This window comes from Schistocerca cancellata, chromosome 5 (genome assembly GCF_023864275.1).
Source record: "Schistocerca cancellata isolate TAMUIC-IGC-003103 chromosome 5, iqSchCanc2.1, whole genome shotgun sequence".
NCBI classification, from domain to species: domain Eukaryota; kingdom Metazoa; phylum Arthropoda; class Insecta; order Orthoptera; family Acrididae; genus Schistocerca; species Schistocerca cancellata.
Genome location: NC_064630.1, coordinates 368,033,374 through 368,053,453, shown reverse-complemented (window position 1 = coordinate 368,053,453; position 20,080 = coordinate 368,033,374). Strand labels below are relative to the sequence as shown.

Below are 20,080 nucleotides of genomic sequence, written 5' to 3'. Positions count from 1 at the left end.
GTAAATACTGAAATAACATCACATGTGTCTTAACCTGTGATGGTGTTCCACTCTTTTCATCAGGCAGTGTATATCAGAAGGTACTGATGGACATGCTATATGAAGACTCAGAAAGTGAATTAGATGCACTTCCTTACTTACATGGGTTCCAGTGGTCACTGTTTTTGTTCCTCCACTGACTATAGACATTTTTGAGAGAAGGTACAAAATGCTTCAAGGCAAACTCTGCAAGGCACACTCAGCAACTGAATACAGTGTCTGTCTTCAAGTGTTTTGTGCTATTTCTCAAACATATAGGAGAATATAAAAACAATTCACATCTCAGTTGCTTACATATCAAGTTATAACTACCAGGAATTTTGAACATTCACAATGGGACAAAATTAGCAAATCACTAATAATGAAATAAAGTGATTACTTCAAATACAGTCTCATGCAGGAAAATGTCCTCACTCATGAATTTATAGCAGCTATGGACACATGTGTAAATGTGTAGGGAATTTAGTGTAGAAGCTGGTCACCTTTAAAAATTGCAGATGGCTACATCACTTATCACCAAGAGCAGCAGCGACCACAATAGCCCATTGAGGCTATGTTGTCACAGTAGGAGCCAACTTCTGTGCATCACCAGCACTGTACATAACAATATTTCCAGTGTACAATTTCGAGAAGTGTGAAGAACACTCGTAATAATCACTGACTCAGCACAGAGAGCATCCACTGGACAATGTTTGGGAACAAATGGAGGGAGAAACTCTATCACCATTCCTGGATATACCAAAACTGTTTTCAACTGCCTCACCAAGCTTGCTCAGTAAGCAGCAGAGGACATGTCACTCATCATCAGTGGGCCACATGTGGAGATCTCAACAGTAACCTCATGGCCTCTTCTGTGCCTAATATGAGCTGGTTAAAGGGGAAGGATTTTGTATCCATGAAATCAGATCATTGCAATACTCATCTCACATGGTCCATCCTATTGGTCATGGGTCAGCATAAGGGACAGCTGCAACAGTGTCATCAGTTTTACTTATTTATCATCATCTAGCACCACTTAGACTGTTGAGGCATTATTTAATGGATAAAAGTGTGTCAGGCTGTACTCGATACAAAAGACATCTAAGTGCAAAATATTCTCAGATCCCCCTTTTTTTTTTTATTATTTTACCGGAATCTTGACTCAATTCTAGCTGTCTATCCTGGTGGACTTCTAGAAATTTTAAACACTGTGTCTTATTAGTGCATGAGCTTTAAAGTCTATTCCTCCTTCAGCAAATGACAGTTATTTCTTTTAAGCTTCACATTGTATCCAAGGCTGTTTTGGTGGCTTGTAATTTTGATGCCATTCATCGGAGCAAGCAACATCTCACTTGGTATCATGCGACTGAGTACATTCCATTTCAGACATTCTCTGGCCAGAAAAAGCCAGTTTGATAACTGGGAATCAAATCTGGGACTTCTGCATGAATAGTCAATGATGACAATCAGAGGATTATAGAGACAGCTTTTAATGAGGTTAAGATTTAAACTTTCATTGTGAACCAGCTGTAGGCTCTCTCAACTACCATTTGAGCTATGTCTTGCACTGTTGAGATTGATGTCTGATTCATTAGCTAGTATGATTAGCAAGCTTTAAAGTTTTTGAGGAGTGAATATGCATAGGGCCATGTTGAACTCCAAAATTTAAGATATTTTTATTTTAAATACAAATATAAATTATTAAGGCACATTGCTGTTAATATATGATTGCTAATCTCAGACAAAACATTTATTTTTGCTTCCATATCTAAATGAGGTGAAGATAGCAGTGTCTTAAAACAAGTTGTCAGCTGTCATTGCCATATGCCCTTCAGTCCCCACTCAGAACTTGAATATGGAAACAACTGAAAGGTACATATCAAGCCCAAGTTTATTGTATCAGTATTATCCAACATAATATCTACCAACAACAATTCCAGTTCATTCTACACAACTTTATTATGGCCCTCTCTAGTTGCCTGACAAAACTGGAGATACCTCCTGCTACTGAGTTATACATTTTATTTAAATTCTCGGATGTTCTGCTATACATTTAACTGAAATTGAAATTCTTGGGTGTTCAGCCATGTATAGAGACTGGTGTTGCATGTATTTCCAGCAGTAAGGCTTACTGCCAGTTTCAATAAACTCTAAGGTACTCAGCTGGATATAATCACTGACACTATATGAATGTTTGGCAATGAGACTTGCTGCAACTATATCCAGCAGAACTCCCAAGAAGAAGTTAACTTACATGTTTTACAAGGAAATCTCTGATCAGATATACGAGGTATACATTGTTGGTACTATTAGGACGTGCTGACTGTAATATATGCAACTAAAATACATGACATAAAAATAATTCTGACACAAACTTTGTATCACTGTCTTTGTCTTAGAGCAGAGTTCTGCCTATTGGAGCAAAAGTGATTTTCAAGGTGCCAATACACATCTGGTTAAAAATGCACAATATTAACTACCTCTCCGACAAATTATTTGAATATCTGAATATTGTAATTACAAATCCCTCTTGCTATTATAGCAACATGAATATTACTGCTCACCATATGCAGGAGACGTAGGTCAGCAGACAGGTATATTGGAAGTAGACTCTTCGATATTTTTAAGCTATTGGACAAAGTTCTTCATCAGGCGTAGAAACATGCACATGACAAAGGACTTTGTCCAGTAGCTTAGTAATTACAACTTTCAATGTGCCTGTGCTGTTACTGTGCCACCACTGAGACAATCTCTGCTCCTGCTGACCAATGCCTTTATGAAAGATATCAACCATTTCCTCCAACGACTCTCCACACTTCCTATTCCTTTATCATATGGTGCCCTGCTCATCACTATTGATGCCACCTCCCTTTACACTAACATTCCTAATGCCCATGGCCTTACCACTATTGAACACTACCTTTCCCAACACTCGATGGATGCCAAACCAACAACTTCCTTCCTAGTCACCGTGACCAACTATATCCTCACCCACAATTACTTCTCCTTTGAAGTCATCACCTACAAACAAATGGGGTACAGTAATGGGCAATTGGATGGCTCCATCCTATATCAACCTATTCATGGGCTGCCTAGAAGAATCCTTTCTAATCACAGAGAATCCCTAACTCCTCACCTCGTTCATATTCATTGATGACATCACTGTGATCTGAATTGAGGGTGAAGACATCCTACCCACATTTCTCCAGAACCTTAACACTTTCTTCCCCAATCACTTCACCTGGTACTCATCAACTCAACAAGCCACCTTCCTCAATGTTGACTGCCACCTCAAAGATGGCTACATAAGTACATCTGACCATATCAAACATACCAACCACAGCAATATTTCCACTTTGACAGCTGCCACTCGTTCCATACCAAGAAGTCCTAGCCATGCATGGCTGTTACATATGTAGTGATAAGCAGTCTCTCTTGAAATATACCGTGGTCTCACTGAGGACTTCACACACTGTAATTACTCTCTCAATCCTGTATAGAGCTCATGTGCCTTTTCTCTCCAGCCACCCATACCTCCCAAGGTCCCATCATCTGGCCACAAAGGAGCCTAGCCATGCATGACCATCGCATTTGTAGAGATGAACAGTCCCTCCCAAAATATACCAGGGGTCTCACGAAGTACTTCACAGATGATAATTACCCTCCCAATCTTGTATAGAAACAGATGTCATGTGCCTTCTCTCTCCAGTCACCTACCACCTCCAAAAGTCTCACCATCCAGCCACAAAGGAGCATTTCCCTCATGACTCAGTACTGCTCAGGACTGGAGAAACTGAATCACAATCTCTACCAGGGTTTCAACTACCTCTGGCTACCTGTGAAACCAGTCACATGATCTACAAATCAAGCTTCAACCACAGTGTTGTGTTCTATGTAGGCATTAAGACCAATAAACTGTCTGTTCACAAGAATGTACACCAACAACCTGTGGCCAAGGAACAGCTGGACCACCCAGTTGCTAACACAACATTCTTCATTTTCAATGATTTTTTTCACAGCCTTTGTAATCTGGATCTTTCCTACCAACACCAGGTGTTCTGAAGTGAGCAGGTGGAAACTCTCCCTGCAATATACCCTACATTCCTGTAACCATCCTGGCCTCAACCTTAGTTAGTCATTGACCTTTGCCCACCTATCCCCTTATCTATTCCCACTCCAGCACTACACACCCTTCTATACTACCAATGCACCCACAATTTTTTTATCTCTCTTGTTTTCCTCTGCCCTCCCCCCAACATCCTTCTTCTAACCTCCTGACTGCATTTAGCTTCCCTATGCTCTCCCCACCTCGTGCCTGTAATCTCCCACAAGCAGCATTTTACCGTCCCCTGCCCCTATCTTGCTATCCCTCCTGCTTCCCACCCCTACCTCCTCCTTACTGCCCACCCAGATTGCTTCTCCCATTATGTGCTGTTGCTTGCAGTCTGGCCACAACAATCAGTGTTTGAGTTGCATTTGCATGAATGGGTGTGTGTATGTCATCTAATTCAGACAAAGGCCTTTTGGCCAAAAGCTTATTTTTCTAGCAGTATTTTGCTGTTCCTTTCTGTGACTCAACATGGGTTAAATCAAGGTATATTCTAACAGAAAGAAGTACCTACCAAAAGCTACTTCCAAAGACAGTGTCCGTGATTAGTGACCATTAATGATAATCAACTATACTCTACATATGCTTATAAACTAAAATTATACATCTTCTTTGTACTGTTGGCAAAATTTGTTGCAAATTGTTTATTTCTTCAGAAAAGAGATTGTGATTTCTGCCACATTTGGGCAATGAAATAATTCATTAGTGACAAATGAAAATTTGTACAAAGGACAAGATTCGAACACAGGTCTCTTGCCTTCACACAGTGGTTACACACAATTGCATAGACTACCCAAGCATGCCTCCCTACTCAACCCAAATTCAAATTTGCTGCTCAATAGCAAAGTAACACCCCCCCCCCAGTCTTTTTTCCTCTTTTTGCTTGTTGCTCACTCACAGTCCTGTATGAGGTTGGGCAAAGAGTACTCTGCACAGAATGGTCATATTAACCTTCAAGGTGCTGAGTGGTGTCTCTTTCGAACATGTCCGTGGTGGGAGGTAATACCTGAAATTTGGTGTTCTTGGCACACTTTTGACACTGTGGGAAATTCCTCATGATTTCTGAAATGGAATGTCCCATGCTTCTAGCTCCAACTACCATTCCACATTCAAAGTCTGATAATTTATGTGGTCTTAATCGCATTGGAAACCTTTTCACATGAATCACCCGAATACAAATGACAGCTCTGCCCTTTTATACCTTATGTATGTGATACTACCGCTATATGTATATGTGCGTATCACTATCCCATGACTTCTGTCACCTGAGTATAATGCAATATTTGGAAAAAAGTCCCTAACATAATAGTGGTTGTAATCTTCAAAAAAGCAAGAAAATATTTATTTTTCTCTCAGTGTTGATTGCTAATCCAGGCAGCAGCTAAGTTCAAAATTATTCTGCTTGTTTACATAAGAGCTGAAATAATATTTTGTGCAGCATATATCAGACAAAGTATTATAGTTATCATCACTCAGGCAGAAATTTACCTGCATATATTACAGGTTCCTTTGAAGTCATCTTAAAGAACACAACACCAGGCAGTGCAAACACACCATATTCTTTTGCCATCTGCTTGTCATCTATCTTCACAAAATTTATACCTGCTCCATCTGCCTCATCATCAATATGTTCAATTTCTACCAGAACTCGGTCACACTGCTTGCAGTCATTACTGTCTGAAAAAAACTTTGATGTAAAACAATTTCACAAAATGTTACAGGTACAGTATTGTAATCAACATGTAGAACTCTGATGATGTCAGTTACTTTTTTATAACTGCTATTTTACCATCTACACAATTAACTTCACATGAAAATTTGAGATAATTTCTCAGCTTAATGATCCTGTTTTTGAAATGGAGTAATCACAATTCAAATTCAAATGATATTCATAGAGTTTCCATATACTACCTGTTCAGTTTATGATTGTTGCCATTGGCACCAAGACTAAATGTATGATACATTGTTAACAAAGGTGAATGAATACATCCATACAAGTACAGCACACATGCATAATTTCAAAAAATAAAAAATGATAAATAAAAAATTGATACATACAAGGAATGAACCAGCAACAGTCTAAAAACATGAATGAAAAGTAAAAGTGAAACCTTCATGTATTCTGAACTTGCAAACACACATAAAATATCTCATTATGAAACAGTAGAATTATGTCTGTAGACAGAGAGAGAGAAGAAAAAATGAAAACGATAATCTGTGTGAAGGAAGATTACGCATGACAAAGCAGAGTATGAAAAATGCTTCTGCAGCATAAAGACAATACACATTTCTGCTTGTAATACCGCTAATCATTCAGGGCAACTGTTGTTTTACATATACACATTAGCTGAGCTGAACATAGTAAAATGCTGTAATAATTATTTCTATATTAGCAAATTAGCCAAGGTGTAAAAATATATTTTAGAAAAGTGGAGGGTTTTAGATACTTTTGAAGGAATTAATGGACATGGAAGGTTTCCTCACTCTAAGAATTTTCTCCACTGCTGTGACATTACTCTAATTCTACTTCCAGATGATCCTACATAGACTGTGATCAGCTTCTAATCTGGTAATGATCTGCCCATGCATAATGATTTCCAAATATATTCATTACGCTATTCTGCTTTCCTATGACTGAAATTAGATGTGCCAAATCCACACAACTGCACACTGTTCCCAAGAGTTCAGGGCATACAAACTGTCAGTGGCATTCCAAGTAGTCTCATACTGTGTGCACATATGTCATGTTTTTGTGTTGTCACATTGAAGTTTAGTCCACACACTAATTGTGAAACAAAGAAAAATTTTTAATAAATGACAACTCCATTCATTACATAAATTTATAGCTGTGGTACCCACAATGCAGAAGATGCACAACTGAAAAGTTTGATATGAAAATGTTTGTCTTCTGAACTGCACATCTCATTTTTGGCACCAGCTATTTATTACACTGCAGAAAATTCACTACGTACTGTAAGTTCTCTGTACCAAGACTGTTGTTGAAATTTTTTTTGTAAAAATCCAATCTTATGTATCTCTAAAAATATCCTGTTTGGATACACATCTTTTTAATTTTCAAAATGTTGGAAAACTATTTGAGGGAGTGTTTAATACTTCCACCAGTACATAGGCCTGCTGCTGTACAATCTCAGAAGTTATATGGCACATATTACACTAACTTCATTAAATAGTGCCATAAGTTATTTATAAGGAATGTAAGGAATCTGGATACTGGTAGCTAAATCTGAAAGAGTTAACAGTTATTTCTGAGGACTCTTTGAACTCAATTCCTCCACTAATTCAGCATTCAGTCTCACAACTATTGGTCATCAGTACTAATTTATCTTTTGTTCACCAACATAGTCCATTGTCTAACATGACTGTCATCCATCAGACGCAGACAATGAACGTGTCTGTGAAATTTGTCATGTTGAGTTGTTTTTTCCAGCAGAATATCGAAATACTGGGACTTCCAGACTTCCCAGCTAATGGAGACAGCTGTTGGTTCATGTAACAATACAGACATACATTGATACTTGTTCCATAGATCATGAGTAGGACATTTTGTAATGATGTGGAATGTGTCACTTTAACATAAGTTTTCTTTACACAAAATAATTAATTTTTTTTTTTTTTTTTTTTTTTTTTTTTACAGTTACTGTTGCATATCTAAAAATTCGTCTATTGAGTAGAAGGAGTCATCAATCAGAAGTTCCTTTAATTTGTTTTTAAATGTTGGTTGGCTATCTTTCAGACTTTTAATGCTATTTGGCAAAAGACCAAAGATTTTTGTGGCAGAAAAAGTCATATTTAACCCAGAATAGTGAAGATCGTCCTTTCTTCTAGTGTTGTAGCTATGCACTTCACTGTTATTTTTGAACTGGGATGGGTTATTAATAACAAACTTCACAAGTGAATATATGTATTGTGAAGGTACTGTGAATATCCCAAGCTCCTTAAATAAATGTCTGCAAGGTCTTCTTGGGTGGGCTACAGCTATTATTCTGATTACACGCTTTTGAGCAATGAATACTTTTTCTCTTAATGATGAATTACCCCAAAATATGATGCCATATGAAAGCAGTGGATGAAAATAGGCACAGTGGGTTAATTTACTGATATGTTTATCACCAAAATTTGCAAAAATCCTAAAAGCATAAGAAGCTGAAACTAACCGTTTCAACAGATCATCAATATGTTTCTTACAATTCAATTTCTCATCAATGCACACACCCAGAAATTTCGAATATTCTGCCTTAGCAACAGACTTCTGTTCATAGTCTATATTTATGAATAGTGTTATGCCATTTACTGTACAGAATTATATAGTCTGTGTTTTCTCAAAATTTAGTGAGAGTCCATTTGCAAAGAACCACTAATAATTCTCTGAAAGACATTATTTTCAATTATCACAGCTGATTCTTGTTTGTTGGGTGTGATTACTATACTTGTATCACCAGCAACTAGAAATAGCTTTGCAACTGCATGTATATAGAGTGGCAAGTCATTAATATATATTAAGAACAATAGGGGACCCAAGACTGAATCCTGTAGGACACCATACCCGATACCTCCCCAGTTCGAGGACTCTGCTGATTTTTGCAGACTATCTGTACTGTTAATTTCAACATTCTGCATTCTTCCAGTTACATATGAATTAAACCATCTGTGCACTGTCCCATTCATACCAAATACTTAAGTTTATCTAGAAGAATGTCATGATTTACACAAGCAAAAGCCTTTGAGAGAACACAAAATATCCCCATGGGTGATGTTTGGTTATTCAATGCATTTAATATTTGATCCGTGGCAAATATGTGATGCTACTCTTGAACACATTATTTGTTCAAGAATTTTGGATAAAGCTGTCTGAAGTGAGACGGAGTAGTAGTTGTTAGCATCAGACGTATTCCCTTTTTTTATGCAATGATTCAACAATAGCGTATTTCAGTCTATCTGGAAAAATGCCCTGTTTCAGTGAGCTGCTACATATGTGGCTGAGAATCGTACTTCTCTGTTGGGAACAAGCTTTTAGTACTCTGTTAGAAATGCCATCAATTCCATGTGAGCTTTTACTTTTGAGTGAATTTATTACTTTCCTAATTTCAATAGGAGAGGTGGATTGAATTTCAATTTTATCAAATTGCTTGCCATGGTTTCCCTTTTAACAATATTCCAAATTGTTTTAATTTTGAATTAAAACAATGAATAAATTAACAAACATGATTCCAAATGGCACATTTTAAAGTACTACATGTTTTGAAATTAATACTGGCTGCAGTTGTAATGATACTATCCATATACTGTGCTTCACTTCAAATCAATGGAGATTTAACTGTTACAGGATATACTGTAACAGTCAAATTTCTAATGATTTACACTAAGCAGAACAATTGGACAGTACTGCTACAACTAAAGCCAGCATTAATTTCAAAACACACGGTACTTTAAAATGTGATCCTCTGAACTATATTGTTAATTTATTCATTGTTACCCAAACAAATTAAGACTGTGGAACTTGAAATACTGAGTTTTGGTAAGTAAATTTTCAAAATAGCAGAATGAATGGAAATGTCCCACAATTTCACTAACATCTGAAATGAGAGATCTTACTCACAAAAGAATACTGCCACATAGTCAGACGTTTGCCTTATTTTCTGAAACATCTTTCTGTTAACCCTTTCAATGTGATCAGTCAGTTCCATATTTTCAGGATTAGTTAGCCAGTCCAGTACTTCTTCATCATCATCTATGTCACCTGAAAATGTAAAAGAAGCACAAAAATTATAATATATTGCAGATTACACTTCATTTAAACTTCAAAAATGTTGTAATGTTGTTGTGAAATCCGAATAATAGAAAAATACATGTTTTCTTAACTTTATACAACTGAGTATTACAAAGTGCACCTTTATAAATTTTATGCCATCAAGTAGATTTAGAAATGAAGCTGACTTTCTTTATGTTTTTTAACCTGTCAGTGAGAAGTAAGTGAGCATTTTGGAAAGTAACCTTAATTTTCTTTTAGTGTGGGGTGCACGAAACAGTCACAGCGTATGTACACCATGGGCTTCAGATAATAAGACTTTCACTAAGCAAATTAAATCAAAACTAAGATAGAGAAAATCAGACAGCCAGCTAATGAACAATACATAAGACCATTTCATCAATAAGAGGTTTTAAATGAGCCTTGCTCATACTTTGAAATGGCAAGTTACATCACTTGACTGCGTAAACCATAAACCATGAACTCTTAAGGAACTGTGACCCATCAACAAAATGTTGACTTTCTTCTTCCTTCAAAAATGTTTTACAACCAGTTTTGTTGGCTCTTTTTTAAGATATATAAAATTATTGCTATCTCAAAACCATGTGACGATCCAAAATTATTTACAGCTTCAGATCCTTAACTCTGTCAGGTGTAATTTACAAGCAACTGTAAAACTGATTCCAATCATAATAGCTCTTGAAATTGAACTTCTTAGACCAGGTGAGCAAGCTGGCTTCAGGTAAAATAGAGACTGCTGTAATCAGAAACTTGCCTTGACTGTCTTTTCAAAAATTTGATTTGGGAGGAAAACAAAAAATGTCTCCATATTTCTTGATACCTTGGGGCTGCTTATTGCACTATTTGAAGAGGGCCTGGGGAAGGGTAGGAGGAAGTGTTCTCAAACTCATTGACACCATACCATGTCACATAATATTCACTCAGATAAAAAATATACCCAATAACAGATTCTTTCCAAATTCATACAAAAATGCCACTGAAAATTCCACAAACTTAACAATGGTTTTCCACATAGTTCATTAACATCTCCAGTTATCTTCTCCTTGCATATTCATTACCTTCCAGAAATTGCATCTCACAAACTCATCTATGTTGACGACATCACCCTCAGCATACAATACAATATTTCAGTGAGGTGACACTGTTTAAAGTGCTTCAGTAGATGGATGACTACTTCATGAAATATCATCTGCAACCTAGTCCAGATAGAAATAACTTTGTTCCACTTCAGTAATGGAAAGGCAAGCTACAGCCTATGGTCAGGTTCAGGAGTCACACTTTATACTGTAAACCTACTCCCATGTACCTGGATATGATCTTAGATGTATCCTTCACCTACTAGCACCATTTTCAGAAAGTGGCTGCTAAATTCAAAAGCCATAACCACTTTCTAGACTGTTTTGTTATGTTGCAGAAGGAAAGCAGGAGAAGGCAGAGTGACCAGAACAGTGATCAGGAATGAGATATGGGTTTCCCACAGAGACAAAACAGCAGTCAATGGAGAGATATCAAAAATTATACTATTTTGCTAAACATTTGTTGTTTAGTCATGGATATATTATTTGCATACTCAGTTCTTGTAGGTATCAAAGTCTGGAATATTATGTCTTGAGTTTGATTTCTGGCAATAGATTGGATATGCAAGAGATGCCTAGTTTTAAGTTTTCCTTAGCATCCCTAAACCACTTTGAGGTATTAGGATGGTTCTGTTAGAAAAGATAACAGTTAATTTGCAGTCTGCAGTCATACCTAATATACCGGGTGATCAAAAAGTCAATATAAATTTGAAAACTTAATAAACAACGGAATAATGTAGATAGAAAGGTAAAAATTGACACACATTCTTGGAATGACATGGGGTTTTATTAGGGGGGAAAAAAAAGACAAAGTTCACAAAATGTCCGATAGATGGTGCTGGACAGCAAAACTGCTACTGTGACGGGTGAGAGGTACGCCGATATGTTACAGAATCGCATCATCCCCAGCCTGGCTGATAAACACCTTCTGGAATGTACAATGTTTATGCAGGATGGCACTCCATCCCAAACTGCTAGATGCGTGTAAGATCTCTTGCGCGCGTTGTTCAGTGATGATCGCATGCTCAGCCGCCACTTTCGTCATGCTTGGCCTCCCAGGTCCCCAGACCTCAGTCCGTGTGATTATTGGCTTTGGGCTTACCCGAAGCTGCAAGTGTATCGTGATCGACAGACATCTCTAGGGATGCTGAAAGACAACATACAATGCCAATGCCTCACCATAACTTTGGACATGCTTTACAGTGCAGTTCACAACATTATTCCTCGACTACAGCTATTGTTCAGGAATGATGATGGACATATTGAGCATTTCCTGTAAAGAACATCATCTTTGCTTTGTCTTACTTTGTTATGCTAATTACTGCTATTCTGATCAGATCAAGTGCCATCTGTCGGACATTTTTTGAACTTTTGCATTTTTTTGGTTCTAATAAAACCCCATGTCATTCCAAGCATGTGTGGCAATTTGTACCTCTCTATCTACATTATTCCGTGATATATTCAATTTTTCAAATTTATACTGATTTTTTGATCACCCGGTATATGACGTGATTCGCCTCCTCTTCTTCCATCACACACCCTGCATGGAAAATTGGTGTGTGGAAGATGGTGAAGCACCTGGCATACAGCCAACATAAAATAAAATTAAGCATCAGAAGTGCAGCATTAATATACAAGTTTTTTAGATGAATATTCTATCTGCCAAACTTCATTATTACTGCAACCACTGGTATCAGGTATTGAACCCTCCCATGGCAGTCAGACACACTGACTGCTGATCTGGAGAGACAAAAACACACAGTAAAAGAAATCAGAAAAAGGAAAATAAAATTTTGTAGTTTGAATGTCATATCAGTGCAGAGAGAAAGTCTGTGTGAAAATAAGTAGCTTCAACAAGAAACATGGCATCAAGCATATAATAAGGAGGAGGAAGTTAGAGATTACATCTCCTGCTGTATTATGAGTCTTCAAAGTCTGCAGTTCTTTAACCCTCTATGGACAAGATCAACGAAGTTGTAACACTTCAGTACATTTTTGTAGCTGTATAGTGAGAAGCATTTTCTCACAATTGTCATACTTCACAGATTTGTAACACTTCAAATTACAATTCCATGAAGTGACGTCACTATGTGACACTTTACTGAACCACTTGAGAAGTTGAATCTTGGAAGTTCTGTATAGCACAGGAACATTTGTGGCATCTGTAGATATTTACTATTACACATCTTAAAAAATGTAAATTTTGAACTTTTAAACATTATTGTCTGGTATCTACATCTGCATCTACATGGTTACTCTGCAAATCACATTTAAGTGCCTGGCAGAGAGTTCATCGAGCCACCTTCACAATAATTCTCCATTGTTCAACTCTTGAAAAGAGCACACAAACAATGAACACCTACATCTGTCTGTGCGAGCTCTGATTTCTTTTATTTTATTATGGTGATTGTTTCTTCCTATGTAGGTTGGCATTAATAAAATATTTTCATATTCGGAGGAGAAAGTTGGTGATTGAAATTTCACGAGAAGATACCAAAGCAACGAAAACACACTTTTTAAAATGTTGTTCATCCCAAATCCTGTATCACTTCAGTGACACTCTCTACCCTATTTTGTGATAATCCAAAATGTGCTGCCTTCTTTGAACTTTCTTGATGTACTCCATCAATCCTATCTGGTAAGGATCCCACACCATGCAGCAGTATTCTAAAATAGGACAGACAATCATAACGTAGGCAGTCTCTTTAGTAGATCTGTTACATTTTCTAAATGTTTTGCCACTAAAATGTAGCTTTGATTTGCCTTGTCCACAATGTTTTTCTATGTGTTCTTTCCAACTGTAATGTTTGTAATTGTTGTTCCTAGGTATTTAGTTGAACTTACATTCTTTAGCATTGACTGATTTATCATGTAAATGAAGTTTAATAAGGATTTGCCACTCATGTGGATGACCTCACACGTTTCGTTATTTAGGGTCAACTGCCAATTTTTGCACCATACAGATATCTTTTCTAAATCATTTTGAAATTTGTTTTGATCTTATGATGACTTTACTAGTCGATAAACGACAGCATCACCTGCATACAACCTAAGATGGCTGCTCAGATTGTCTCCTAAATCATTTATATAGATAAGCAAAGGGCCTATAACACTACCTTTGGGAACGCCAGAAATCAGTTCTGTTTTACTTGATGACTTTCCGTCAATTACCACAAGCTGTCACCTCTCTGACAGGAAATCATGAATCCAGTCACATAACTGAGACAATATTCCATTAGCACACAATTTCACTACAAGCCACATGTGTGGTACAATGTCAAAAGCCTTCTGGAAACCTAGAAATACAGAATCAATTTGAAATCCCTTGTCAATAGCACTCAACACTTACTGTATGTAAAGAGATAGTTGTTTTTCACAAGAATGGTGTTTTCTAAATCCATGTTGACTGTGTGTCAATGAAGTATATATGTATAACAAATTAAACAACGATATGTCCACGACAGAATAACAGCAATATGTATATTTGTTTATCTAATTAAACAATGATATGTCTAGGACTGCATAACAACAATATAAAAAGGATAGATTGTTACTCAGTATGTAGAGAAGGCATTGAGTCACAGATAGACAATGAAAAGACTGCTAAACATTCAAGATTTTGGACAAAAAAGTCCTTCTTTGGAAACAGAAAACACACATACAGTCACACAATCGCAAATCACCTATACATGACCACTGCCTCCAGGCACTGGGTCCCTTGCATGTGTATGTGAGTTGTTCTTGTGTGAACATGTTTGTGTTTTTATTTCTAAACAAGAAGTTTCTTCTCTGAAAGCTTAAATGTTTAGCAGTCTTTTTCATTGTGCCTTCCTGCAACTCAATGCCTTGTTTATGTGGTGAGTAGCTATCTATCCTTTTCATATGGTTGTATAACAAATTATTATGGTAGACATTATTTCCAAAATGTTATAGCATATTTTCTTAAAACTTTAAAAAATTGTTGGCTTAGTCATTTGCAAAAAAAACTGCTGATTTTACAGAAAATCAATATTACAGCATTTTATTGAAAGAAGAGTATTCACTCATTTGGTAGACAAAGACAAAGATGACATTGCCTGAGTACTTCCTCTAGTGCTACTGATGATGATGATTATGTGTCAACAAATAACTGTACAGCATCAGGCAGTTCTGAAGATAATAAGATTTTAGCCTTTATCTGTGCAGTTGTACAGTAGAACTGTTTCCAAACTAGTAGTTTTCAAAAGAAATCAACTGTAGACTTTTTCTGCAATATTCAAAGTCAAGTTGTTTGCCAGGAAAATACAGGACATTGGCTAGTTGTGTCTGAAACGAGAACTGTATGTACAATGATGAACTGGAGTGAAGTCAATCAACTGCCTGTGGGAAGTATATGTTCATTTATGCACTACTTCTACTACTACTACTACATTAAGAAAAAAGGAAATGTTGTATGGACTCCTACAAAGAATAAGAACTATACAGATCAAAAGAACCATATTTTTATGTATTTCCACATTCCAGAAAACTATATATTAATGAATCATAAGCTAACATTTAATTCACTTGTATCCTTAAATCCCTTATGCTACACTACAAAATATACAACATAGACATTACTCAAATGTATTTTTTAGCAAAATATGTTTATTAAGTTTCTTATGCAGCACAAATGTAGCACTTATAATTCTTGTCATTATTATTGAATAATTTTGTCCACAGAGGGGTCACTTATCATATATATTTTACCCATACTGATACACACTAATATTCAGGTCACATTCCACTGATCCCACTGATCAGAAAAACTTATGGTAATGTTGAATAAGTCAGCAATAGATTAAAAAGAAATGTAAACGTCATGTGACTAGAGCCTCCTGTCGGGTAGACTGTTCGCTTGGTGCAAGTCTTTCGATTTGATGCCACTTCGGCGATGTGTGCATCAATGGGCTTGAAATGATGATGATTACAACAACACAACATCCAGTCCCTGAGCAGTGAAAATCTCTGACCCAGACGGGAATTGAAGCCGGGCCCTTAGGTTTGACATTCTCTTGAGCTGACCACTCAGCTACCAGGGGCGGACAGCAATAGACTGATGAATAAAATATATTACAAAAGCTCTCATCAAGTCACACATTTTGTTACCTTCATTGCTTTTGACATTTCTGAGAAACAACGAAACATTTATCTCCTGCTAAACATTACTATTCCAGCCTGACATTGCAGTGGTACATGTCACTATAAAGCATAGAAATGTCTCACTTTCCTTTTACTGATTGATGAAAGATATGCATGTGAAAAACATGGCTTAAATTAGTAGTAGTGTAAAGAGCATCCACTGTGCCTGGGCTTGTGGAATTTATGTGCAGATATGAAGAAGAAAAATGCAGGAAATGTGCAGAAAGTGATGACACATGTGTAATTTGGACTGGCCAAAGAGGGGTCACTTGCACATTGCAGTCATGCTTTGGGTGTGCTGTGGACTCCAAAGAAGAAAGGGGGCTAATGACAATGACAGAGCACTAAAGAAAAATCAATATTGTTATATTAGATTCTATGCCATTGTATCTTGAGTTAAGTATGAACTTATGGTATCAGTCAAGCATTGAAGCATCATGTATGAACATGTTGTCTGGAAAGTTTTGTTAATTATCCATGGTTGTGACTTGAGAACTTATCTGAATATAGAAGAATTATGGAAACTGTGTTTTGTGACTTCATAGTGAGTTTTTTAAATTGACAAGCTTTCTTATAGCCTTCACCCCTCCGCAATTGGAAAAGAAGTTAGCGGTCAAAAATCATGGCACTGCATAGCAGGACCATAACATCAAGAGAAAACATGATGGTGACCAGGAAATTCAGTAAAGAAGGCAACTGTTAGTACAGGGAATGAGAAAAGACTTGGCATCTCACAATAAACCAATCCCTTAAAATCAACTCACAAAAAGAAAAACACCTCAAAATGTGTTGATCAACTTTTCTATCAAGGCTATTGGTTTCTCATACTATACACATATTTCTCATATTGCTGAAAAAAACTTTTCATTGATTGTTCAATCAGTATGATATTCGGACAAAACACGCACGTTCTGAGTCCATTTTTATACCATCTGCTTTACATCTATATAGGTACTCCCACTGAAAATCTTCTTGTAAGGATAATTTTGCCACTGTATGTTCTAGCACTATCAATGGCATGATCTAGCCCAGCAAAGTGAAACAGAAATGAGAGACAATTCATGTTATATAGCAGACAATGTGCATACTAGCATAATAAATAATATGTACGAATAGTTACAGACAGGGAGTCTATGCGGGCAATTTGCATAATACACTGTTGTGAAGCATTTTCTGGAATATAGTATTCATAACCATGGTTCCTTCTTCAGTTGCATTTTCTCTGTTTGGAATTCATAGTTGGGAGTTTGCTCTTCACCATATATTCAAATTCTACCATCCATATTCCCTCAACCTAACATAAAGTCTTCTGCAACTGACCTCCAGTATACATTTCTTCAAGATGTGGAGATTACGTTAAAGTAAGGTATTCTGCATACATTACTATATAGTCCATTCAATGTGGAGATTATATTAAAGGAAGGTATTCTGCACACATTAGTATATAGTCCATTCAAATTCCTAGAACTGGGCTCAGAAATATATACATACCTTTGAAATAAAAGCAAAGAAATCAAAGAATCACAGGACTGTATCAGTGTTCAAAACTCATTCAGTGGTTTCAGATGTTGTTTCAAGTAAGTCATTCCAGTTGTTAGAGCACTGTTAAAAAATGAGCTCTGATGTTCACCTCTAGAATTATCATTTGTGACTCATTTACAGTATAGCTAACATTTTGGTGTGGCTAATGTAAGTTATGTCTAGTTAAAACTTTAGTGCAATATCATTCACTCTCTTTCATTTTCCAATGGCAGCTTGTTGTATCTCAGGTTTAGCAGCAATATTTCAATCTTCATAGAGCCATAAAACTGGTATGGATTTAAGGGTTGTTTATCAACTCATTTACCATCACAAATATATCACTGGTGTGGCTGCTCATGCACTCCACTGATGGCGAGTTGATGTGCACTAGTACAAAGAACAATTTATGTGCTCTCCAAGTAGTCCCTGTCCAATTTGCTTACTATGTAATCACTAACTTTGTGTTTTGCTCATTTAACTGCAAATGTTTTTATTTGTCAAATATTTGTAATTTTGAGGGCAGGACTTGCCTATTTAAACTATGAAGGCCACAATGCTCCAACTTCGGTAATATCGGTTAGTGTATGAAGTGACATAAGACTTGGATGGAGAAAAAACTTACCATCATAGTTTATATACTTTCCCTTGCGGAAGTATGTTATACCAGGTGGGTTTCGATAACCATATTTCTTCGCCATCAAACGGTCTTTACACTTTACTATTTTGATTCCGTATTCAGCAGCTTCATCATCAATTAATTCCATATGGCGCAGAACTCTTGGAGATATTGGGTTGTCCTCAGTATCTGAACTTCCAAAATTCCAGAATAAACACAAAATCACTCTGCTTAATAGACAATAAATTATTGTATACAAGATAGCTGATATTTTCTTCAAAATTTGTTGAATATTAGTAAAAATAAAGATTTTGTCATCCAGCATTTAGTAATTATGCAAATAAAAAACAATAGAGTGTGTAAATATAACAACACACGGTGTCGTAGAGTGTTTGAGGAACAGGGAGGGACATGGAGGCACATAAACAACAACACGCAATAGCTCTCTCTCTCTCTCTCTCTCTCTCTCTCTCTCTCTCTCTCTCTCTCTCTCTCCCCCCCCCCTTTTCTGTGTGTGTGTGTGTGTGTGTGTGTGTGTGTGTGTGTGTGTGTGTGTGTACACTTGAAAATACTTTTTCTATAGTTTTTAATTATGTAAGGTGGTTTATTGCACATATTGTTTCCTATGATTGAAGAAATTATGAACTCATCTGACACAGGCCACACTATTAGGTGCACACTATTTATATATGCAACAAAAATCTATCAGAAATTTAAGACAACTTACAAAAAATCACTGCAAGGAACTCCTTTGTTTCAATGTACTTGAACAACTTGTCACGGTTCACTTCCTCAATACTTTCATCATTTTTTTGATCTAGCATCCAATCCAGCACATCAGTTTCGTCGAGTAAATTACCTGAACATAGTAACATTTCTGTTTATTTCATAATATACATGAATATATACCTCTAAGAACAATGGATATTAATCTTTTATTTTGATTTACATGACATCATAATGTTTGTCAGTAAAACATAAGAGTGAGTAACACGTTGACTGAAACCGAAAAAAAAAAAAAGTATGCAGACCATAGCACAGATGTAGAAGACATACTGAATAGCAAATATGTAAACTATGATAAGTGACAACAGAGGAGAGAAAGGTCATCAAACAGTAGTTACTGACATAGTTTACAACTCAGCAAACAGAGACACTAGCAGCAGTATAGATTTTTTTCTGTTGGTCCAGTATGCAAGAATGCATTACAATTTCCTTCGGAACTAAAGATTTCTGTCTACCCTTGGTCAATTGCAGCATCACATTGTCACTGAATAGGCTGTATAGTCTGCACACTATGATTTAAATTTAATAAATTTCTTCAAGATATAATAAAAATATAATTAATGCAAAATTACCATCAGAGCCAAATTCACTCATCTATTATGTTGCAACTATGGTTTGCTCATCATATATGTAAATGTGACACTGACGTACATGGTTCTTGTTTTAGCAAAAAGAAATAATACACTAGTAGCCCTCTTAAAAAGAGAGTAGCTTGGTTTCTGTTCACATGACAGTAAATCCACTATCCATTTCCATTATAAATTAATTTACTTACTTTTTCAAGTCCCTGTGAGTCTATTTTATGATTAATTCAACTCAATTCTTTCCTTGCCCATATACTGCAGCTCTGATATTTTTACTTCAAATACGTTTTTATCTTTGAACAATTTACACACTATGTGATCAAAAGTGTCCGGACACCCCCAAAAACATACGTTTTTCATATTAGGTGCATTGTGCTGCCACCTACCGCCAGGTAATCCATATCAGTGACCTCAGTAGTCATT

At 36.4% G+C, this 20,080-nt stretch overlaps 1 protein-coding gene across 3 annotated transcripts in view; it reads right to left on the bottom strand.

Moving 5' to 3' along the window:
- LOC126188248 (uncharacterized) overlaps positions 1-20,080 on the bottom strand; it is a 455,739-nt gene that overhangs the window by 89,364 nt on the left and 346,295 nt on the right. For all 3 annotated transcript variants that reach the window (XM_049929807.1, XM_049929809.1, XM_049929808.1), the window contains 4 exons: positions 19,015-19,146; positions 18,294-18,476; positions 9,744-9,884; positions 5,615-5,803 (listed from right to left, as the gene is read on the bottom strand). In XM_049929807.1, the coding sequence (XP_049785764.1) occupies positions 5,615-5,803; positions 9,744-9,884; positions 18,294-18,476; positions 19,015-19,146 (645 nt within the window). The remainder of the gene's footprint in view (positions 1-5,614; positions 5,804-9,743; positions 9,885-18,293; positions 18,477-19,014; positions 19,147-20,080) is intronic.